Source organism: Ascaphus truei, chromosome 4 (assembly GCF_040206685.1).
Source record: "Ascaphus truei isolate aAscTru1 chromosome 4, aAscTru1.hap1, whole genome shotgun sequence".
Taxonomy (NCBI): domain Eukaryota; kingdom Metazoa; phylum Chordata; class Amphibia; order Anura; family Ascaphidae; genus Ascaphus; species Ascaphus truei.
In genome coordinates, this window is record NC_134486.1 from 356,923,918 (window position 1) to 356,949,409 (window position 25,492).

Below are 25,492 nucleotides of genomic sequence, written 5' to 3' on the forward strand. Positions count from 1 at the left end.
ATCATGGCGCCTCATTTCTTCCAACCGTACCGCCTTAGGACGCGAGTGCATAAAATGGCATTTTAGTGTTCTGGCTTTTAAAAACCTGAAATTGACACAGTAGCACAGTACTGTACACATTACAATTCATTCATTTCAATGCATTTAATTGCACACAATCCATGAAATTCAAACAAAGCAACCGCGATAAACACGTGTGCCCGGGGCGATTGGCGGCATTAATGCCACGTGGAGCACAGCAGCGCAAACGAAACCGGCGCCGTGATTTGTTTCAATTACGTCCGCTATATCTGTAACAATATCAATAGGATGCATATGTATACAATTATAACAATAATGAAGTTGGTGATGTGTCCGGGTCCACTGCAATGAGTTGAAGTAGAATAAAGACAGGTCACAAATGCTCACATGTACAGGTTGTAAACATAGAAAGATACTAGGGATATCAGAAAAACCCAACGATGGGGAAGTCAGACCCCCAGTTAACTAAAAGAGAAGCAGCGCAAAAAACCTCATAGTGTAGTATATAAATTTATATTATGATAAAAAACAGGTGAGTATTGCACGTACATCAAGATATATATTTACTAGCAGGACATGTATTTGGACATGTTACCAATCTGTAAACTGCAACAACTGGTGGGTTCACGACGATCACCGGGTTAATTCTCCTCCTGCGTTTCCCATATGCAGTCTTGGTGAAGCTCCACTCGTTCAGGCAGAAGTCTGTTGCTGTACGGCGTGGGCACGATAACTGCTGCAGAAAGGTAAGCTCTCCCTCTGGTTCCTTGGCGTCCGATCAGCATGCACGGCATCCACTGCGTGCACGCGCCGATGACGTCATAAGATGGCGACGACGGATGTCTTGCGCGGTCATCAACCAGCCAGGAGAAAAACGGAGAATGTCCCGTATGAACGGGGTAGCGGATGGGATAAAACCACTGGTTTTAAACCTCTCATTTAAAGTAACAGGTTTACCTTATTTACTTAATATTCACCATTAAGCACTTTATTCACAATTGTATGAGCGCAGTTCACTTTTTGTTTTTTTCCCCAGTTAACTAGAAATACACAACCCATAGAGCTAGACTTTGAAGAAGTTAAATATAAAAGTCCATATAATTCAAAGGTATAATGGGTACTCACGACCTTGTTGAACTGTTTGCCCAAACACAGTGTGCTCTCAGCCTGGATAGTCGCCGGAAATGGTGTACCAAGAGGGAGTGTGAAGGTGATGCACTGCGTTCCAAAAACCGGAAAACGGAGACTGGGTCGCTAAAAAACATACTTTATTACATCAGCAGCAACATACTAACAGACAAGAATCCTGAGAGGAACCTCTGACGCATTTTACGCATGCGTGCACTTTGTCAAAGAGTAATGTTCCTCCCAGGGTGCTGGATTAAATAGGAGCCGCATACTGGAAGGTCCGCCAACCAGAGTCACTGCAAAATTCCTCCCCCAGTAGGCATAGTGCTGAGGAGGATACAGAGATGTAATTGTTGGCAGTTCCCCCCCGTGGACCCCATCACCGGACACAGTACAATACAAAAACAATAAAGATAAATGAGTTGTAAACATGAACAAAATCACATAATAGTGTATATTAAATCCTAATAAACCCATAAGTGAAGAAATGATAATCATGACACACAACAATTAAATAATTAAATACTCTAACAAATACCTAACATAAAAGAATATGTATATGAAAAAGTAAACGGACGAAAATGGAACGGACGAAAATGGTATAATAAAATATATCATTTAAAATAAAGAGAAAAAGATCCCTATTGATTAGTTGAATGCATGGAGATACGTGACATTATATGTGTAGCCCTCTTTTCTCCAAGGGTAAGGAATCTACGAATGCTGGCTTTACCTCTGTCTCGGGGAGCCCGGGGTGATACAACAATACAACTTGGTACAGCGCCTCCACCTAGCTAATGGGGCAGGGTCCCTACCTAAGGGCCTGTCCCTGTAGCAGCCACAATCTTAGTGCGAGTCATGGCCTATCTTTGGCCTGGAAAAAGTTGTCGAAATGGCTGTCGACGAGACGATGCCCTATTCCAGAGTGTGAAACGCGTAGAGGGGGAGTCAGTGGTGTAGCCCTGGTGTGTTCGGTGCAATAAAGTTTTGTTGAAGTCATCCGGGAGTTGCTTGGAGTTTGTCATGCGCAGTTGCGCCGGAGCCCTTCCATTTCCTATCTACAAACAGAAGGCTGCACGCGGGAGCTGTGGAGCAGAGGAGAGCAGGACCCAGACTGAAGTCGTGAAATAGGTAAGGGTTAATCTATTTCCCAGCCTACTCCAGTCACTCTAGGGCCATGCCTAAGCTCACTCTCTCCCAGCATAACATGACCATTTGACACCATAGGTGCCATTGCTGCATACCGAAGCGCAGGACAGTTGCTTTGTTGGATCAATGAAACTGCCCATCCTTCTATCAAACATCTAATTTTATGTGCATCAAAGTACTCTTCCTACAACCACTCCTCCAAAACAAAGCTGACACACAAGGGGCAAAAGTTGTAAAATGTTCCTGTGTCTCATTATTTGTCATTCCTAAACCGTTTGTCTCTCTAGTCGACTAAATTTTAGTATCTGACCATAGCCCAAAAACCTAGCAAAGTGCTAGAGTAATACCAATATTAAAAATGTATGAAAAAAAATCTATTAACTACAGACCAATTTCTATACTACATATACTATCCAAAGACATATACAAATATATTAATTACAAAATGAGAAAATATTACAATATGAAATCAACTTTTCTTAGTCAATTTCATTTTGGCTTTCACCCAAATCCCTTCACAGTAACAACCTTTTTAATCATAACAACGAGAAACTGCCCATTGGCAGTTGACTGGTGTAATATTTCTAGATATTGCTAAGGCTTTTGCTATTATTCACATTAAATTGTTAAACAAGTGTCAGTGCTCTGAAATGGGACCACATGCTTTAAACTGGTTTAGGTCCTACAGTATTTATCAATAACGAAGACAAAAAATGAGGTAAAATGTAACAAAAGAAAATAACATGTATGTGTGGCCAACACAATAGGCATATAAACAAAGAAAAAAACAGGATATCCCAAAAATACAAAGTTGAGCACTACTTACAATTTCCATTTATTTTTGGAACCATGGAGAGGGCAACGTTTCTGGTCCAAAACTGACATTTCATCAAATACAAGTGACCTCTACAATGGTGCGTGGCATTGCATTCCAGAGAGGAGATGCAGTACGGGAGAAGTTTTAGAGGAGGGAGTGAGAGGATGTAATAAGGCAGGAGGAAAGGCAGATGTCATTGGCAGAACATAGGGGGGTTTAGGAATATATTGGAGGATGAGGGCTTTGATGTAATGGGGGCAGCATTTTTGAGAATCACAACTAGGACTTTAAATTTGATTTTAGATGATATGGGAAGACAATATAGCGATTTGTATATAGGAGCAGCAGATAGGGAGTGGTGAGTGAAGTAGATGAGTGTCACAGACTTTTTGGGTGTCAGGTGCATGATGGACCTCAGTGGCTAGAACAGCAGGTGGAAATGAGGACATAACGGGGACACAGGCAGGGCCTTGGGGCAGGTGGCGAAGTAGCATTGTTGGGTCATCAGCATCATGGCCTCAATAGGTATCATTGGATACCAACAGTGAAGAGGTAGGGAAAGGACGGGAACACATTGACATGACTGGGACACAGGGACAGGACCGAGACAGAGGAATAGGACTGGGACACACGAACAAAACTGGGATAAGTCAAATACAGGCAAGGACCTTTAATCAAGAACAATAATTAAAACGTGATGCAGTCACAGAGAACAAGTCAGGGAGCAGGGCACGGCAGAAAACAGCCAGAGCAAATAAAACAAAGACAAAAATGAAACAGAAAAGGCAAACTACTGTATAAAAACAGGGAAAAGACAGAAGACACAACACCAATAAAACCACAAGGCCTCTCAAGACCAGAATAGGTGAGCATGTTAGTGGAATTAAAAATGCCCAGAGTAATATTACTAAGGGCAAGAAAGTCCATAAACTTGCTCACCATTTCTTTTTACAACACGAAGGAAAGGCTGAAAGCTTACGCTTTAAAGGAATTGAAATCGTTCCTAGAGACCCCAGGAGAGGTGATAGAGACAACACGCTGCTCCAAAAAGGACAATTTTGGATTTACACCTTAGGCAGCAAATCTCCTGGTGGTCTCAATGAACTTATCGAATTAGCCCCCTTCCTTAAATAGCCATTCGCATTGGGCATTACCTTAGGGATAACCCACTTTTTCATTTGTGGTTATATATGTGTTTTTGTTTCTTTTATTTAAAATGTATTTAATCTTTATTGTTTTTACAAACAATTATATTCTACCTTTATACATATTATTATATCTATGTCACTAGTTTTATTTAAGTGGTATAATTCATTTTGGGTTCTTGATGGTATGTTATATTTTGTTTCAGTTTTTGTTTTAGAATTTCTACACATTTGTGGATATGTAGATATTAGCTATACAATATATACTCAGTCTCACTCTCTTTGTATAGGCTGATTTTTCTTAATACCACTAGTATTGAATATTGCCATCATTCTTTATATGGTAATGCATATGGTAATTCCACTCTGCAAATTGGTGTATTCAAATGATGTTTTTCTTGAGTGCATTTAGACTGCCTCTTTACTGATACCATTCAGATGCTCCTGTTATCATTGTTAATAGCACATTATTCACATTATTCTTTGTGATATATTTTGTTATTATAATGAGGAGTTCCTATATGCTTATATTAGTTTTCACTAGGTACTTTATAAAACTATGCTAATTGTTTTATTTATTTTATTTAATGAACACCTTTAGTAGATATATTTTGATTATCTTTCTATCACTGGATTATATTTTATGCGTCACGTTTTTTATATGTTTATACGTTGTATTTGTTTCTTGTTGTGCTCTGTAAACTAATTGGAAGGCTGATGATATCATCTCCCAGACGAGTGTAAATTGCTTCTCATTGGTTAACTGGCTGTATTTAGTTAACGTCAATGATTTCTGTGGCTACCCCCTGACAAAGTGTCCCACGTGACATGAAACGCGTAGGAGAGCAATTGCATGCTGGGCAATTACGTGAACACCCAACAGTGCCTACACGAGTGCAGGAATTACCACATGTGGATGCCGGTTTAGGACTTCCCCTCAGCACATGCCAACTGCGATCCGGAGAGAGGGGGATTCTGCCTGGACTACGGACCTTCCGTTTGTGTGAATTGCCTGTTCGGTGTACTTGGATCTACATGATCCCATTTTTATTGTAAGTCTCGTACTTGTTATTTTATGTTATCATAAATTGATTTATTTTTGCACTTTTAGTGATTATTTCCTCTTTTCTGCGCCCCCATTCTTTTTGTTTTTATGTATGTGCGTCTTCTCAAGCCCCGCTGATCACGGGAGACGGGGAGCAGCACTGAAGAGGGATTGTAAAAGGAGACTTGTGACGGCCAGCGCGCACTTAACCCTTTACCCTATAAGTCAAATACAGGCAACGACCTTTAATCAAGAACAATAATTAAAACGTGATGCAGTCACAGAGAACAAGTTAGGGAACAGGGCATGGCAGAAAACAGTCAGAGCAAATAAAACAAAGACAAAAATGAAACAGAAAAGGCAAACTGTAGAGGGAGAGAGGGGGTGGCCCGGTATTAAAGGGGTTGCACCCCATTTGGCCACCCCTGACCGCACCAGGGAGACAAGGGGTTAACTGGGCTGAGGTCCAGAAATGTGATGTAACCCTTGTTATGACATGTAAATGTATTTTCCCCTGTTCCATTGTAATGTCTGGTTACTCAGTGTTTGCATCACACACACACTAGAATCCATCCGGGAGCACAAGGGTTAATAATTCTTTAATGATTATAGCTCTTTGTGTAGTTTTCCCGCCTTTTCAGGCACCATTTTGCAGGTCCCCATTTGCCGCCATTAGGGCTCAATGCATTTCAATAGGAATTTGTGCTGTTTTCGTCCTGTTTCCTGTAGTGACCAGCAGGTGGCGTCCGAGAGGGAGAGCGGCGGTTTCCCATTGAAAGTCAATGGGCTCATTGACTTCAATGGAGATGCCTCGAGGTAACCTAGTTGGCTGCCGTCCAGACCGCAAACCGCAAAGCGGATACAATGTCCTTCAAAAGAGCTAAAATCACTGGGTCAAGTTCAACGTCAATTAGCGGGGGAATAAACTGTTCTAGGGCACCTAGGGATAAAATTCTTTTTGCCCCTAGTTCCTAAGGGTCCCCCCACTCGACCACCACCGGGTCCCCGAATCCTGGACCCCCGATAAGGGTCGAACCAGATAGAGCGGGTCGCGCCATAGGCTTTGCCGGCGGCGGCAGAAACGGCTCAGAAAAATGACTAAGTGAGAAATGCTGAATTTTAGGAATCCATATCTCCGGTTCCGGAGGGTTCAGCGGATCAGGGTTTGGGGTATCTGTAGCCACTGCTCTGGCATCGCTGTAGAACCATCCTTGACCCGCTTGGACCAACCCAACGGAGTATGGACCCCCTTGAAGTTCGGGACTTTTCCCATAGACTTCAATGGCAGAAAACCCCCATTGACTTCAATGGCGGCGATTTACCATTGAAAGTCTATGGCGGAGCTGCCCGTTGTTTTCAATGGGGATTTAGTGAAAAGCTGAGATTTCTTTTTCAATGGAGATTTTTGTATTAAAATGATTTAATGTGCATTGTGTAACTCCGGTTTCTTAGGTCGTAGCAAGTCGCTTTTTTGACCATATGGTGTCCCAGTTCTGGCAATGCGAACTGGGAAGTTTGGACCTGCTAAACCTAACGGAACCGGATATTTTAATACATTTATGTTTTATGCTTAATAGTGTATCCTAAGGTAGGGATAAGTTCAAAAGGAAATTCTTTTGGGCCATAAGGTAGCAGATGGCCCTGGGGACGCCGCTATGTCTAGGATTTAAGTGCTGTTCAAAGAGTTTTATCACCCTCACTGTTTATCCGAAGCCCAAACCAGGGCAGGTCTTAAGTGTTCCAGTTAACACCTTTCAACAAAGGTTTTCCTGCCAGAACTCCAAAGGGTAGACTTTCTGGCATTCCTGACGTAAATGTGGGGCTTCAGAAATGAGACCCCCAGAGTTCTACTGCACATGTGCCAACTAGCAGGGGGGCATGGGTCAGAATGCTTTCCCACGTTAGTGAGTGGCTGGAGGTAATTGTAAACCAATCCCCTGTGCTTAAGGTTAAGAATAGAAGGAGAATGGTTTATAAACTGCTGTCCACCCATATATCCTTTGTCTTCGTTTGCTGATATGGTTACCTGATATCACCTGAATGATTTCCTCACTGCTGAAAGAAATGCTACATCATACTTCTCATTCCCCAACCCTTAAGTAAGTGTACTTCTTGTTTGTTACTGTATTATCTGTTGTGTTCACCTTTATTCTAAGGAATAAATACAATTTATTATATCTTAAGCCTCGTTCAGTTCAAACCCAATTATTTTTGTGTAATATTAATAAGCCTGTGGAAGCTATCGTCACACAAACTACTGTATAAAGACAGGGGAAAGACAGAAGACACAACACCAATAGAACCAAGAGGAAAAAGCAGAGTGAAATCCCAGAAATGACAGAAGTAGCAGCACACCCATTGGACAAGCAAGGGAAATGTGTGTAGCAGGGTTCCCCCTGGCCCTCCTCACCTGCGCAGAGTAGCGGGTATCCCCGCACCATGTCAGGCAGTTGCAGGGGTGATCCCGGCTCCCGGCGGCATCAGTGACAGGGTGCCGCCATCTTGTGCGTGTTTGTGCATGCGCAGTGCGCGTTTGCAGTTGCAGCGACCATTACACCTAGCGCAGGAAAGTGTAGGGAGGCAGGAAGGACCCCTAGAAGTCGCGCATGCGCAGTTGGGGCGGTGCAGCGGCAATTACAGGTTTGCACAGGCTCCATGGAGAGTAGCAGCAGCCATTATAGTGCGCACACGCGGCCCCAATGATAAAGAGGGCCATAAAGGACTACAATTCCCAGCAGCCTCTGGGGGTGGCACTTTCACCTTGGTCACAGGCAGCCAGACAGCCAATAGAGCTTGCAGCATCTCCTGTTGTAGAAGGATAAGTTGTTGTGTGCAGAGTCAGGAAGCAGACTGTGAAGCACATGAGTTAGTCAGGCTGAGACAGTGGGGGAAAGAAGGGGGGCAGAGAGATGCGAGCTTCTGCCCTAGGCCAGAAATCCCCAGGCTAGAGCTGAGACCCTGACTCCCCACTAGTGAGGGTGGGTGTTCATAGGGACAGGCCCTTAGGTAAAGAACCTGTGCAGTTCCTTAGTGCAGGGACCCAGTGAAAGGGTTTGCTGTATGTTCCTGTAAGCTGTGTTGCTGATCCAGAGACTATCCTTACGTGGGACGTCCAGTGGGACCCCATCCCACGTGGAGGTACAGATCAGCACTGGAACAAGCGGCACCGGTAGACCCTTTGCGAAGACACCCAGGTGCAGGGACACCTGGGCAGGTATTTACAACCTTCCACACGTGCACCAACTTTAACTTGCTCCTCACATGTGACAGGCCTGTTCACACACTTGGGTGGGCTTGGACTCTTTGGACACGGGGTTGGGAAGGGGGTGTAAAGGTATAGCCCAGTTAGGGGCAAGGTTATAGCTGCCAGCTAGTGGCAGAGGGTAACACGGCTGTGTTGCTATACAGTATGATGTGATGTGATGTTATTGTGTTATTTGCCCATATAGTAAACCTGTGTTATATATACGTTGGTGTATGTGGTTCATATATGTGGGTCCTGTGTAGGGGACATGCTACACTCCTAGAATCCTGCACAGGTGGAGGCGCTGTAATTAGAAGATCGTTCCAGAGGATTCACCCCAGGCTCTCACTAGCGGAGGCTCAGACCTCCTGTGAGCCTGACAGGTATACTGCACCACACCTGGTAACATATAGGTTCACCCTCACACACTCTATATGCGATTGGGTGGGGGAATACCTGTTACATGTGAATAGAGTGAGAGTTTAGGTAGATAAGTGAGGGATGTTCCTGACTACTCCCCCTTCTCCAGGGACATCATCTCGACAACCCTCAAGGCATGGCAGGTGGTCCTCGATGGAAGGCCGACTTAAAGTCGGCCACCTCTGATGGTCCATTGTGGCAAAGTGATAAGATAGTTCCCTGCAATTGGAAAGGCCATCGATAGGAGGCCAGTACCTTGGGGCAGTTGAGTATCAGGATGAATCAACACAGATGCCATGGAATCCATGAGCAGTAAACTTTTATTTGACGTGGGAGACTTGGAATCTGCCATAGATACATCAGGCTGTGCAAGAGAATGTGTGCAGAAAACTTGTCTTTGCAGTGTGGATTATAGAGAGAGCAGAGGATGCATCAGATACTGACGGGTTATCAGAAAGAAATGCTTTTGTCTTCACAGCAGGAGCATAGGAATCAGTACATCATGCGCTACAGAAAAATCCAAGAAAGGTGCGTTTTTATTGGATGTAGGCGCCATATTATCAGCAAAGGGTACAGCAGGCTATGCACAGGAATCAGTGAGGGGATTAGCTTCCTTAACATCAGCAGAGGACTTCTCACTCAAATTCATCTTCCACTGATTTGACAGTGAATTTTCCCATAACGGCATTATGGGAACCTTTTCACTTGTTGCTAGCGTGACCATCTGCGTCAGGCTCCACATCATTTATCTCCAGCAGCTCCACTTTTGTTGCTCACATCACCTCTTACTGTATCCCGTGGCATCACTCTTTTGCAGTCGGCAGATTTGTAGTCTTGTGCCTCTCTTTCCCAATGCATTAATTTTTTCAGTTGAAAGCACCGCTGAATAACCAGTAATGTCTTTCTTATTGTGCGATAGTGGATACATCTCTGTCTCTTTCTAGTCACATACTGAATCACCTTCTGAGAATCTTCCAGATCTGTGCTAACTTGATCAATAAGGCTCTGATCCTTGGCAGCATCAGTGTATAACCTATACAGATTATTCGACATGTCCACCATGTGACTTCAACTGATTATCTTTCTCCAAAAATAAACACGTAGGAATCACTTCAGACAGACACTTCTGTAGCTCAGCCTTGGCTTCTTGCTTTTTACCCAATCGTCCACACAGATAATCAATCTCATCCCATGAAGATTGAAGTGCCCGAGTTAAGGCATATTTAGCTTGGTTCAAGTCTTCATCTTTCTTTTGCCCAACCTTTTCCTTTGCCACCACTACCAGGACAATTCTGCTAGTCGTTCTAGACTACAGAATATCTCAACTCCTTTCAAATACATGTTTTCTCGATGTTGCAGGGTCATCTTTAATTCTTTCAGCAACTTCCCCGGTAAGCTGAGAACCTACTTTCTTCTTTTTCTTCCTCTTTAAATTGGGAAGCTCTTAAGCATCAGCGGTACTGTGCTCACACTTATTGCTCAAAACGTCTGTATGTTTCCCTTACCCATCATGCTTGGAATCCGAAATGGGTATCTTGAGCTCTGCATAGGAGTTAGTGACTTTTCTTTAAAGTGGAAGCCATAAAATCAGAACTAGGGAAACCAAACACCCCAGAAAAAAACAGCAAAAAGTGAATGTGCCTTTAAAACAGAAACCTTGGCATTAGCAATAGAGATATCACAACAGGGAAAGCAGAGACAGAGGAACTTGCTTTAAAAGCAGAGGCTTTAGAATCAGTAATAGGAATACAAAATCACACATTGTGGGAGAATCACATAGTACAGGAAAAACAATGGGAAGTGCTCTTGTCTTTGAAATGGTAACCTGTGAGTCAGCAGTGGTCACACCACGCACTGCATTGTAATCAGGGAAATACATGCATGTCTCTGAAGTGGAGTCTCTAGAACCAGCAGTGGTTACACCAAGCACTGCAGAGAAATCAGGGAAAGGCAAGCTTGTTTTTAAAGTGGACATCTGAAAATCTGCAGTGGTTATAATAGATAATGCAGAGAAATCAGCGTAAGGCAAGCATGTCTTTGAAGAGGGAGTCTTAGAACCCCCTAAATCAGGCATTGCAGAGGATTCAAAGAAAAGTGCACTGGTTTTTGAAGCAACAGATTTAGCATAAGCAATACAGTGTTCCTATCTTTACAGTGGGTGCCGTGGAAGATGTGCTTCTTTGGTTCGAGACAGGCAGAGAAGCAGCGTTGATGTCGGTCTTCGGCAGTGAAAATGCAGGCACAGGAATACAGTGACAGGCCTGGAACAGAGGGACAGAACTGGAATAGAGGACAGGACCGGGACACAGGAACAGGATCAGGACTCATGAACAGAACTGGGACAAACCAAATACAGGAACAGGACCTTTAATCAAGAACATTGATTCAAGCATGATACAGGCACAGAGAACTGATCAGGGAACAGGGCATGGCATAAAAGAGTCAGAGCAAATAAAACAAAGACAAAGAGAAAACAGAAACAGGAAATTATAAAGGCATGGAAAAAGAAAGAAGACAGGACACTAATAGAACCAAGAAGAAACAGCAGAGTGAAATCCTAAAGAAGACAGGAGCAGCAGCACACCCGGTGGACAATACAAAACCAAAATGTGAGAAATACTGCACCGACACACTTTATTCGAGCAAATACCCAGTATGTACCTGGCAGATACCTGGAATGCGCTGCTCCTCACCTCTGACAAGCCCCGTTGCGTTGGCCTTCCCAGCCTGGGTTCATGCCTGGCTGACGGGCGGCTGATCTGTTAAATGATAATGATTAGAATTTAATAGGCTGCAATGCTTCGCGTGTCTACCAGATGGCATAAATTCATGAATTGTAATGCAGTATATATATATATACTGTGCAGTATTGCAGCCAGCGGGAATAAAATGCTTCAATCCCTGCCTGAAAAATAACCCAATGCACTCGGGCAGAAAACAGTCACAAACCTCAATACACCCGGGTATACCCGAATTCGTGGGACTAGCCGAGCTCGAATAAAGTGTGTCGCCAGTGTACTGTAGTCCCTAATTGGGTGCACTCAATGATAGTAGTGAGAAATGATAGCGAGAGGATTTAAACATAACTTTTAATGATAAAATTAGAAAAAGGAGTGAACTATATAATATATACAGTACATAATATAATAAAAGAACATAGGTATGTGCGTAGATACTGTATTATGTGAACTCGTTAGTTTAGAAGCCGACCTGACGTGGAGGGGGAACTGAGTGAAAATTGCTGGCTATAATAGATAGCTAATTAGCAACCAGCACACACCTATAGTTGTGGTGCAAGTGCCTAAACCCACCAGCGGAGGTATGTCTAGTGAACATGTTATGTATGTTATGTATGTTATGTTAAGTGCAGCTGTGATACTCCGTGGGGACTTAGTATCTACTTGGGAATGTTGACCCCTGCTGGCCTGTGGTGATCTGATGCAGAGGTGGAACTACTGTACGTGAGAGTTGCTGTTTAAAGGTTTTAGCTCAGATTTTCAGTCAGAAAAAATGGTGGATTTGACTTTTTGAGACTGATCCGTGGAATTGTGCGGCTGAAAGGAATTGAATAACCTATGTTGAATTCAAATTCAAAGAAAAATGTGCCCATCGCTAATAAGGAGCTCTTGTCTTACTGTAACGGATGATAGTACTAATGAAATGCACGAGAGGTGTTCATTCTAACAATGTCTATCCACAGAGTTCTGTTATAGTTAATGCAGGGATATAACAGTGAGTTAGTTAGGTCGTACCTGAAGATGGCAATAGCTCTCTCCAGAACCCGAAACAAGAGAGAGATATGTCTTCCTTTCTCTCTCTCTGTCACTGCACCCCTCTGTGACTCTTATGCCCATGTCACTCTCTCTGCTAGCCTCTTCCTCTCTCTATGCAGCCTCTTCACTGCCATTCAATAGGAAGTGACAATCTATTACATTTTTGCTTCCTTTTTGCTGAGATTCGGCGGCCATTTCCTTTCCACTAGATGGAGCTTTAAATCTGGTAACTTTACCAGTAAGAATAGCAAGAATGGGGGTCCACATAGCTGAAAATAGCACGGTACATCTCCAGATGTCCCCCTGTGTTCCATTCCTGGGGGGGTAAAAAAATACAAGTATGGGTGAGTGCTGAGTTAAGCAACCCTCTTGACATTTAAGACTTCACACAGATATTCTGCTTTCAATAAGTGGTTTCATCTTCTAGGGGATTTCAGTATACTCTTAATTATTGCATTTCTATCTAGCTGCAATGTCTACTAATGGCAGTAATATGTTTAACATGAGTAATCGATATGATTACTGAAAAATTACAGCCGCTGCAATAAGATCCGGATTCCAAACAACTACATCTCTGCTTTGTCATGCCTCTGAAGTACTGTGGTCTTCTTAAATATGTTTAGGTTTTTCTGCATTGTCCTGTTTAGGTTTGTCCTGTTTATGTTTTGATATTTTGTCTCAGCAAAGATCAGCTGATATCAGCATATACCATTGAACTCCTGTAATAGCAAAACAAATGGAATAATATCTAATTAGCCTGTATGTGAACATAAACATTTATGTATTTATTATGTATATGTATTTATTATTCACGTAATACTGGTTTGTTTGATTGATTACATGCTTAATGGATTGATGAATTATGCAATGTTTTAATGTATTTTGTTGATTTGTGCTGGTTGTGCAATACATACAGTATGTCCTTCATTTTTAAGAAATAATCAATCCATTTCAGTTGCATATAATTCTCATTAACATACACTCTCTGATCCACAAGTTTGAAAAACTAAAATATATATTTTTAACCATATGTTTATTGATATTTCATATAAGGCAAATAAAGTGTCATCCTTTAGATATTTTACTAGTATTACACTGAACTTATCTGTGTTTATTAAAAACGTATAACGTGGTTGTTTTGAAGTTACAATGCAGTACTTTCACGTTCTATTTAAAATGTTAATACATTTTTTTATTCCAAACATTTATTTTGGAATATCAATCGAGCAATGAAGAAGTGAGACAGTACTAAAACCAAAAAACTAAGTGAAAAACGAGAAAGAGAAAAAAAAAAGGGGGGGGGGGGTTTGTGGGAGGGCTAGTAGTGAAAAATAATTTTAAATAGGAGATTCTGTATCTTACGTTTTGGTTTTACTGTCTTCCTCTTCTGTAAATCCTAGAGCCCAGGACAATATCACCTTCCCACCCTGCTCAGCATTTTGTATACTCATTTATCTTTATCAACTAGGCATCAACTAGACATACCCCCTGCACCAAAACACACCCCTACAAATCACCCTCACACATTTTTTTTCTTTCCATGCTTCTCCTCCTTGCTTCAGGGTATATATCTCCCAATCCTGGTCCCTGTCTTATTTCTACATGCTCTCGTCCTCGCCTCCCGCATGCAATTTCCACTCCCTCTGATGTCAACCCCTCTAACCTCATACCCATCCCCTGTCACCCTCCCTCCTCTATCCCTTTCTTCTGTGCCCTTTGGAATGCTTGCTCCCTTTCTAATAGGTTCCTTTCTGTGCATGACTTCTTTTACCCTCACTCTCTGCTCACTCAGTCTTACTCTGCTCCTGAAGCTGCCCTCTCTTATGGTGGCCTTTCTTTCTCCCACACTCCGTGGCCTGATGACAGGGTTGAAGGCGTTGGGCTCCTGCTCTGCTCTTCTCTCTCTGCTGCTACCAAAACCTTCCTATTCCTCCCTCTCTTTCTTTTCCCAACTTTGAGGCTCACACTGTCCAGATTTTCTCTCCTCTCCCTGACCACGTGGCTGTCATCTATCACCCACTGTCATGCAGTGCTGCCCGCAGACCAGACCCGTCCGTTGTAGGTGGGACGTAATATTTCACGCACCCTCAGCAGAAGGAGCGTGACCGGAGTGTGGTATTTGCGTGGCCAGGCCAGGAGACTATAGCTATAGTACTTGCCGGATCCGGAGAGTAGAAATTCCTTAATGGTTGCCGTAGCCAAGTTGTTTGGAGAGCCAACTGTATCTTGGTCCAGGAGTGCTTTAGCACCGAGATGCGCTCGTCGGCGTCCAGTACTCCGGAGGGAATATTAGATATCGGAAGACGTGCTGGGTGATAGCCATAGTTTATGAAGAATGGAGTCTCCCGTGTTGACTCATTTCTTGAGGAGTTGAAAGCATATTCTGCCCAATATAGCAATTCCGACCAGTTGTCCTGGGAATCGGATGCGAAACCGTAGATATTTTTTGAGAGATTGGTTGACCCTCTCGGTCTGCCCATTAGATTGCGAGTGGTAACCTGATGAAAAGGACGATGAAATGCCAAGTCGCTTGGTGAATGCTCTCCAAAATTTTGAGACAAACTGTGAACCTCTGTCCGATACTATGGATGTGGGAATCCCATGGATCCGGAAAATCTCCCTTGAAAAAATGTCAGCCAGGGCGGGTGAGGTGGGTAATCCTTTGAGGAATAAAATGTGCCTGCTTAGAGAAGCGGTCCACCATCACCAGGATGGTATTCATGCCATTAGATCTTGGCAACGCTACAATAAAGTCCATAGATATATGGGACCAGGGGTGCTCTGGAATAGGTAGGGGCATTAAGAGGCCAGGGGGTCTCTGGTGGGGAACCTTGTTTTGTGCATATACCGGGCAAGCGTGGGTATATTCATGGATGGTTTTAGCCATATTAGGCCACCAGAAGGTGCGTTGAATGAGGTCCAGCGTCTTTATGAACCCAGGGTGTCCCGCAGAACGAGAAGCATGCTACCATTCCAGGATCTCCGGTATAAACTTGGGATCCGCATATAGTCTTCCATCCGGTACCTCTAGACCTCTAGGGGAATGCTCTTGAGCTTTGATGATCTTGTCAAGACTTTTGAAAGAAGCGACCGCGAGGATCAGTCTCTAAGGAAGGATGGTCTCGGGGACTTCTTCAGATTTCTCGTCCGAGGAAAATTGTCTAGATAGGGCATCAGCCTTAATGTTCTTAGTTCCAGGGATATAGGACAAGGTAAAATTGAACCTGGAGAAAAACAATGACCAACGAGCTTGGCGAGAACCCAGACAGGGCACTCTCTACATATAGAAGGTTTTTGTGGTCCGTTAGAATAGCGACTGGTTCTCTAGACCCCTCTAGAAGGTGCCTCCACTCCTGAAGAGCCGTCTTCCCAAGTGAGTAGGTCCTTTCATTCTACTGGATACAGATCCAATGGTGGTCTTTCTCCCTCCTAATAGAGGTAAATGAGAATTGTAATCCTAATAAAGATATATTAGTATTTTATCTGGTAGTGTTAGGACTTGCAAACAGGTGTCTGCCTTGTCGTGGCTCGCAAGCTTACAACGCTTTGGCCAAAGGGTTAAACTAAAAGACCCTTTTTCAAGAGAATATATAATTATTTTACTGTGTATTTTTGTCATATTGGATGTAGCATTGGGCTTCTCTGTCGTTTGTTGTATACATATGCCACGCTCAATAGCTCTCCTTTTTGACACTTATATACATATATATTTTGTGGGGGCTCAGGGGTTCCCAAAAAGAGTTTGCTGGCGTTTTGTGTGTATTGTTAATCCTTGTATACCATTATATATGCACTTTAATAACTATTAGTGATTTTTTGTGTGTTTTTTTTCTGTTTTATGCCCTAATAAATGTAGTACATTTTGTATACTTTAAGAAGGCGACTTACTATACATGTCCATTTTTCTTTGCTGCAATGTTTGTTTTAGCAATGTCAAACTGTTTTTCTCCTTCTTTTCTAGATAATCCAGCAATACTGTATATCACTAAATAATATACAATTTCATGTAAATAGATTGTGTCCATAAATTGTAGGCACCTTTATGGCAACAAAGCCTCTTTCATTTAATTAATTTACCATTGCAATAAGGACTGGTATGCATCTGCTTACAGCCTTAGTTGGTAAAGTGGACATTCTGAAATGTTTACTTTGAAAGCCATACCTTTGCTATGCTGTCTGCCTTATTTCACTCTTTCCAAAAAACATATACAGTACAAATTACACCATGCAACTATCCCTGCTTCACGATTAACTTCTGCAGTGCATTTGATGATAAATGCAATGGACATAAAGGGCTAAATCTACAAAGCCCGATTAAAGCAGGGCTCATAATGTGAGGTTACATAAAACAGGAACGGATGTTACAGTTTTTCCCCCCGAGTTAATTAACATAGTATCCGCAAAGCTACTGTAATTAGGTCCAAAAACAAAGTCCGGCTTAGAGCTACATCTCATTAGCATAGATTTAGCATCACTTTACTTAAGTAATAATCCCAGAAGAACAGGGGATTACAGGGGAATAAGTCCCTGGCGGGAAGAGTTGAAGGCCCGAGGCGAAGCCGTGGGAGGACTTTAACCAAGCAAGGGCATTGTTGGCCAGTATTGCCCTGTTCTGAGGCGATTATTACTATTATAGGCTAAATGTAGGTTTTTTTTAAAAATTTTCATAAAAAGATAGACACTTTTGTAATCATATTGTTTATTATCTGCATGATCGTCTACACTTTTACTGCACATGTTTATTAAAATAAAACTGCACATACACACAGCCCCCTCTATATACACAGCCACTCTGCAGCCCAACCCTCTATACACACAAACAAACAAACTCTGCAACCTCCTTCTATATACACAAACACACTCTGCAACCCCCCTCTACACCCACAAAACACATTCTGCAGCCCACCTGCACCCTCTACACTCACAAAACACAGACTGAAGACAAACACACAGCAGCCCCCCCCTCTACACCCACAAACACACACTGCAGCTACCCTGTCAACCACAAAACTACAGACACACGCACAACCACACACACAAACCAACAAAACACACTGCATCACTCCTCCCCCCTCTACACTCATTGACGACACAAATACTGCAGTCCCCATCTACACCCACAAAATACACTGCAGACACACACACACACACCAAGAAAACAGACTGCTGCCCACCTATACCCCCACAAAACACATACCAACAGACCCCCCTCTACACCCACTGCACCCCCCCTTTAAACCCACACACTGCAGACACACACCAATAAAACACTCTGCAGCCCTCCTCCAAGTTCTTGCTTTGTTTGGATGGCACAATTTAATTGTTTGGATGGCATTATTTCTTGTGTAACCACCGGAGACCCCAAGACCCTGTGGGCACCCCCCTCTGGTGCACTGCGGGGCCTGCGGACACCCGTCGTGACCACCGGGGACTACCGTAGGTCTGGGGTATTAACCCTGCATGTAAAATAATAAATCATGTTTTATGGAGGGTGCGGGGGGTGGGTTATGTATTGTTTATTAAATATAGTAATGTTTATTGTGGGGCTGTTCTCTGTATTGTTTTTATTCTGGGTAGTGGGGGTGGGGGAAGGGGGAGTTGTCCCCAGAGGAGGGTGGGTAGGCCTCCCGGGTGGGTAGTGGGTGAGGGGCTTAGGCCTCCCAGGTGAGTAGAGGGAGGGTGTTTAGGCCTCCCGAGTGAGTGGTGTGGGAGGGTGCGTTAACCCCTTAATTACTATAGCGGTTACTAACCGCTAATGTAATTAAGGGGTTAGGGGACATTATATTGGCTCTTTTAATTCTTGTGTATATTTTGCAGCATCGGAGGTGGACATGGACTGAGATGAGAATGGCCTTCATCGTGGCAGCCTTGCAAGGGTGAGTGCAAGATGTATTTATTTTATTTATTGTGATTAATGTATTTGAAATGGGCAAATGCACTATTATCCATATGTGGATAATAGTAATTTTGACCATTACTGTAGTGTATGTGTTAGGGAGTGGGGGAGGAGGGTGTATTTATTTATAAGTATTGATGTATTTTTAAATTATTTTTTGGGGGCACAGAATTGGTACTACAGGCAAGCAGGGACCCTCCTGTGCATCCAAAAAAAATAATATATTTACTGTATGTTAAGGGGGAATAGGGGTGGTTGGGGGCAAAGGGGTGGGTAGTGTATTATATATAGTAATGTTTATTGAGGGCCTAGGAGGTGAGTAATGGGGCTGTAGAGTGTATTGTTTTTATTGTGGGTAGCGGGGGTGGGTGAAGGGGTTTTAGCCCCAAGGATGGGTATTTAAGCCGTGCGGGTGGGTAGCGGGAGGGGTTAACCCCTTCATTACCGTAGCGATATTAACCGCTAAGTTAATGAAGGGGTTAAGTCCATCCGCAACCCCCCACAAGGCCTAAACACCCACCAAGGGCAAAATACCCCCTTCACCCACCCCCGTTAGCCACAATAAGCCTGGCACGAGTGGTTAACTCCTTCATTGCCTTAGCGGTTAGGCGCTAAGTTAATGAAGTGTGCTGTAAATGCATTTGTCATGCATCGGATGCATGCCGGGGGGCTCCGGTGCTGGTATTAATGGATATCAGCTCCAGGACCTCCGGCATCAATCCATGCAAGAAAAAGGCCTCCCGTCCCACTGCCCTTGCCGATACTTCTCCCCACCAACTTGACAACTTTTTCATGCGGGACGGATTTGCGACGTAATCTCAATTCTAGAGCGGCTAGTAGCTGCAAAAAACTGATCAGGGCTTCTAGAATTGAGTGTGTTTGAAAACCTGCCGAGTAGCGTCAAAAAGTGGCTTTTCGCAGCGTGTCTGCCAAAATAAATTGTCCTGCCAAAAAAAAAGCGATTTTTTTGCTTTTTTCGCCAGCTTCTCGGGGGTTACTGAATCGTAGTAGGCATTTTTTGAGAGAAACTGGCGAAACATTTTATGTTCTCCTGTATAATCACTCAACAAACACCATGCCCACTAAAGTAGCCAATGATCTATTTTAAGCAAAATCTAATGCTAATTTTTCAATGCTAATTCTACTCAATCTCTACGCTGCCTTCAATACTGTTGATCACTCTCCTCTTTCACATTCTAAACTCTCTTGGTATCTGCCCCAAAGCTCTAGTCTGGTTCTCTGTATACCTCTCCGATCACACATTTTCCATCTATGTTGCTAACATGTCTTCAGCGTCTACTGATCTGTCTGTTGGTGTACTTCCGTGCTCTGTTCTGGGACCTCTCCATTTTCTCTCTCAACACACTATCACTTGGTGACCTCATCAACTATTTTGGCCTTAAGTATCATATACAGTATATGCCCCCTTACCCTCACACATGAAAACCAGTCCCATGTCTCTGATCGCTTCCTGGCTATATCCTCTAATTAATGATCCTATTTGAGGATTGTAACCTCAGTCCCGCCCCCGTGCCGTGTCCCGTGGCGCATTGGGTGATGCCCCCGCACATTCACTGCGCACGAACACCGCAGTACCCCTGCCGGCATCAGACCTAGGCTCCGCCCCCGCGCCACATCCCGTGACGCAACGGAGGACGCTCCTATCTCCACTACACATCGGCATCGCATGACCAGATACAATCGAGGGGTTAATGCTAACAACATTAATTACTCCACAGCTGCGATACAATCACCCCTGCCTATCAGTACACAGTCTATGGGCCTCATGCAGTAAGCGTCGATTATGTGAAATCGGCAATCTTACCGATTAGTCATGTTATTGGCGATTTTTCCTCTCCGTATGCAGTAAGTGCCGAATACATTCAAAATCAAGCCGAAAACAAATCCGCCCACTCTCACGATGATTAGCCGATCACACACAGGTGTATCGGCGTGCGTGGCGCGGTGCTGTTAGGTTGCCCAATCACAAATCTTGCTGAATCAGGCGAAACAAGCATGTATTGGATTGCGCGCCATATTTAAAGGCAACGTGTACTGCTAATCATTCTCTGTGTTGTTGGGAGTGAGAGAGAGAGAGACGCACAGAGCTGGCTGTTTGAACATTTGCATGTTGACTGAGAGACTTGTTGTGTATTGGGTGAGCTTTGTCCATTGTTGTTTTGTTTACATCTTTGTCTTGTTTTATATGTGGAAGTGTTTCGTGTGATTGGCTGTACATTTCTTGTCTGTTTTTTGTGAGTGCTGGAAGTATGCCCGCAAAGCGTGGGAAGAGTGATGCTGGTGGGAGTGGGAGTGCTACTCGTGCGAGTACGCGTCGGAGTGAACGTACTGTTCAGGGGAGTGATGTTGCTGAGAGTGAGAGTGGTGTTGCAGGGAGTGGGAGTGCTGGTGCTGCGAGTGGTGTTGCTGGGAGTGGGAGTGCTGTTGCTGGGAGTGGGAGTGCTGTTGCTGGGAGTGGGAGTGCTGGTGCTGGGAGTGGGAGTGCTGGTGCTGGGAGTGGGAGTGCTGGTGCTGGGAGTGCTGGTGCTAGGAGTGTGAGTGCTGGTGCTAGGAGTGGGAGTGCTGGTGCTAGGAGTGGGAGTGCTGGTGCTGTGAGTGCTGCTGGTGGCGCAGTTGCTGATGGGGTGGATGGTGGTGGCGTGCTTGCTGGTGGGCAGCTTTTGGAGGCTCTTCCATTGGAAGAAGGAGAGTCCAGTCAGCACCAGCCAAGCTCTGACCCTAAACCTGCTCGGAAGAAACGTGTGGAGAAGCCACGTAATCCTCGCTTCAATGACCAGGAAAATACAGCTCTTGTCACTGGCATTCTGGAGCACTATGACAGTATATATGGACATTTACTAGGTAAGTGTACCTTTACATTTATTATTCAAATACATGTGATCCTAGGTCATCTGAGTTTTGTTCATATGCAAATATGGGTTCACAATATCTTTCTATGTTAATTAGTCTGGAAACACAGCTTTTTATCATGCCTTACAAGGACAACTAAACACAGGCGGTCAATTTGCCATAACTGCATACAATATGAATGCAAGCTTGCTTACATGTATAGGTTTAGTAGTGAATGCTCATGTGCTTCACATATTACACCTAAAACAGCATGTTTGCTATCTCTTGGAACAGCTAGCAGTGTAGGAAACTGGTGCTTATATTATTATTAATTTACCTCATATATTTTATATGTTTTTCAAGGGCGGTCAAGTTCAGCAAGCAGAAAAGAAATGTGGGACACAATAGTCATTGGTGTCAATGCGTGTGGGAATCATGTGAGGGACAAGCGGAATTGTCACAAGAGATTTGATGATATTAGGTCCAAATTGAAAAAGAAAATACAACACCAACGCGTGCATGCTACTGGCACTGGAGGTGGGCCGACACCACAACGTCTCATATTAAGTCCATTGGAGGAGCTGCTTCGGGCAAAATTACTTCCCGTCGTCGTGGAAGGCTTACCTGGTGACCGTGATATAGGAATTTACCCCTCACAATTTCCACCAGGTGAGAAATATTACTGTACTAGGCGTGTCGTTGCTTACAGTTATTTTGCATAGTTACACTGCTTTTTATACTGTCTTCACAATATAAGCATACCTGCATCTATATATGTATATGTCTGATTCTGTATATATATATATCTCAAAATAGACATATATGTTGTAGTCCTACTAAAAGCAGTAACTAATATAGCACGTGCCATTGCGTGCTCATTTACATGTGAATTCCCAAAATGCATTGCTGCAGTGGAAGCAATTGATGGTGGGCGAAGATGGGGAACAACAGGGTAGTACACATGTGTAACACATGTTAATGAGAAATTATTACTAGCTACAGGTACAGAACAGAAATATGTATAATATTATTGTGTATTTTATTTATTTTACTCCGACAAACATGACATTACTGCCTATTTTAAGCATGCATCAAATATATTGCATACAACGGCCTACAAACATCACTTGCACTAACACATCTATAGTTGTTTATGAAAAGGTCCATTTTTGCTTTAACTCATATACAGACAGCATAATGAGGCACACGTATCATATTTTATGTCATTGTTTTCATAACTTAAAAACTGCACACGACTATTTAGCTCATCTACCATTGTGTTAAAGCAGCTGCAATTAATATCTCATCACAGCATACACTTCAACAGAGGGGGTGGGGTTCAGCACACACACTAATTACAGCCTCATTTTAGGGTCAACTTAGTTCACACCATTTTCACCTGTTTCAAGTAATTGAAAGGTGTGGCTGATTAGGCTTTTTGGGGAAGGGAATACCGTTCTTACAACCTGACTAGCACAACTGAAGTTAATCACACTCATTTGAAAGCTTCACTTTAGCTACTAAATGCCCCAACAACTCATTACTTATCAAACCGTACGTCACACATTAGTTCACTCATATCTATAGTTGAACTACTACTATCAACGACACATTATCACACACTGCATGTGTTGTCTTGTTTAGTCACAGCCACATTCATGTGTGCCACATCTTATATTAATGTACCACACATATCCTCTACCAAAAACAACACTTTGTGCAATATGACCACCTTCATGATAACCATTGTGAATGGTCATCTCATGATAGTTATGTACATTATGATACTGATATCACTACACAACATATGATTTTTATGTTCAAATTTAATCTATTTATCCTCACGCATTACTGCAGGAACATAGTATGTTTTATGTTAGGGAACTCAAAAGTTCTAAGTACACAGGCATGTACATTGTTATTACAACTATTTATGTTCACTTTCACACACACATTTTGGGTTAAGGAAATGATGCTGTTAGGTACTCATAAATACAGAACATACAATAACTGTTTGTTCAATATTTACACATGTAAATGTAAAACTTATGTTATTGTTATATATAGTTGCCCCTGAAGGACATGTGTCACCTGAGACTGAACAAGTGTCTTCACCTGGGTCAGCCAGCTCAACACACCTAGAAGGTGAGTGTATCAGTTGGTGGCCATATAATATGTGCTCTTCTATATGTTATGTTGTCATGTTCATTATTTGTTTTGCACATCTTCTTTAAATAGGATTACTTAGTGTCAGTGAAAATGAAGTGTAAGCCAACTTGTATTGTGTTAGTGATGTTAACTATCATGTAGGAGTTGTGAGTTTACAGCAAGTTTTCATTCACTCATATTTCATACTGAGTCCAAACCTTATTCTTAAGTCAAGGTAGTTTTTAATGTGAGGTTATAAAACGTATGGAAACATGTTAGTTGTTACTTATGACACAGTACAATTACATAGTAACACAGCAGAGATTAACATGCCATTTAATAATGTGTACATTTATTTGTAGAACATGATGAAGAGGATTTTGATGATGATGATGATGATGATGATGCCGCCGCCGCCGCCATAGACACACAAATACAAGCAAGTGACCATGAAGAGGTTCCAATTGAAACTGTTTTACCGCCAAAACGTCCAGCAAATACCACATATGATGCAATTGTAGCTTCTGAGGGAAAAATTGTGGAAGCAGAAAATCGTCGCCATTCTGACCTGATGACAGTGCTGGAAAGGATGATTGCACTGCAGGAAGAAACAGTTTCACAATTGGCACATCTCCACAGAGTCTTCATTGAAGTGCCTAAACAGTTGCAAAAAATCAACACCTCATTCGAAGCATTAGTTGTTCAGCAAACACAAGCTAATTACTGGAAAATTACTAATGTACCACAATTCAACACCTCACAGCCAGGATCTGTTCATGCAGGTCAGTTTTCACCACATTCATCTGATATTCATTCACCAGGCCCAAATGTTACCGGTCAAGTAGCAGACATTGCTGTGCAGGTTCCTGATGACATCCTACCGCTGCCATCTGTACAAATTCAGCAGCAGACACCTACAAAGGAGGCGACAAATACAAAACAAGACACACATGAAACAGACCAACCATCACTTGTGCAGTGTCTACCAACTTGCTCACATGTGTCAGTGGGCACAAGCCCTGTCCGTGAACAGTCACTACCCAAAAGCCCTGTAGGTGAGTCACTGCCCAAAAGCCCTGTAGGTGAATCGCTGCCCAAAAGCCCTGTAGGTGAATCGCTGCCCAAAAGCCCTGTAGGTGAATCACTGCCCAAAAGCCCTGTAGGTGAATCACTGCCCAAAAGCCCTGTAGGTGAGTCACTGGCCACAAGCCCTGTAGGTGAGTCACTGGCCACAAGCCCCGTAGGTGAACAGTCACTGCCCAAAAGCCCTGTAGGTGAGTCACTGGCCACAAGCCCTGCCCGTGAAGTGCCAGAGGCCACTCAAAGTGGCTCTGTTGTGCCTAAAGTTGGTGGCAAAAGAAAAAGGAAAATTCAAGAGACAACAAGCAGGCCTGTTACTCGCTCGCAAAAGGAACAAAAAAAATAAATGTTATAATTCAGAAAATATGTCTTTGGCCTTGTTTTGTTGACTTCAGATTATCTAATTACTATTGTATGTATGCTGAAGACTGTGTTGTTTCCAAACTTTCAAGTATGTTCTTGTACACGTGAAGTTTTGGAAATGTTAACACTCCTAATTAATGAATAGTGTTATAAATATTTATGTTTTAATCGTCTGTTCAGTAATGGTCCACAGGAGCCAGTTGCTAAGTTTAGAGAAGCTGCCATTGACTTTGCAGCAAAACATTGCATTTGGGTGTGTTAATTGATGTAATCATTGCATGTGCATATTATTTTCATGCAATTATAAAAGCATCTATTTAACTGCAAACATCTTTCTTGTACGTGTACAGCAGGATTTTGTGTTAAATATTACTTACCTTTGGTGGCCATTGTAATGTTGTCCTTTAATCATT

The 25,492-nt window shown here is 43.0% G+C and overlaps 1 protein-coding gene across 1 annotated transcript; it reads left to right on the plus strand.

Moving 5' to 3' along the window:
• The first annotated feature begins 21,862 nt into the window (after window positions 1-21,862).
• Window positions 21,863-25,086, plus strand: LOC142492155 (uncharacterized). Its single transcript, XM_075594837.1, has 3 exons — window positions 21,863-22,157; window positions 23,556-23,633; window positions 23,999-25,086. Exons 1-3 carry the CDS (start codon window positions 21,881-21,883, stop codon window positions 25,060-25,062), a joined length of 1,419 nt encoding a protein of 472 aa, XP_075450952.1. The 5' UTR covers window positions 21,863-21,880; the 3' UTR covers window positions 25,063-25,086.
• Window positions 25,087-25,492: the final 406 nt, after the last annotated feature.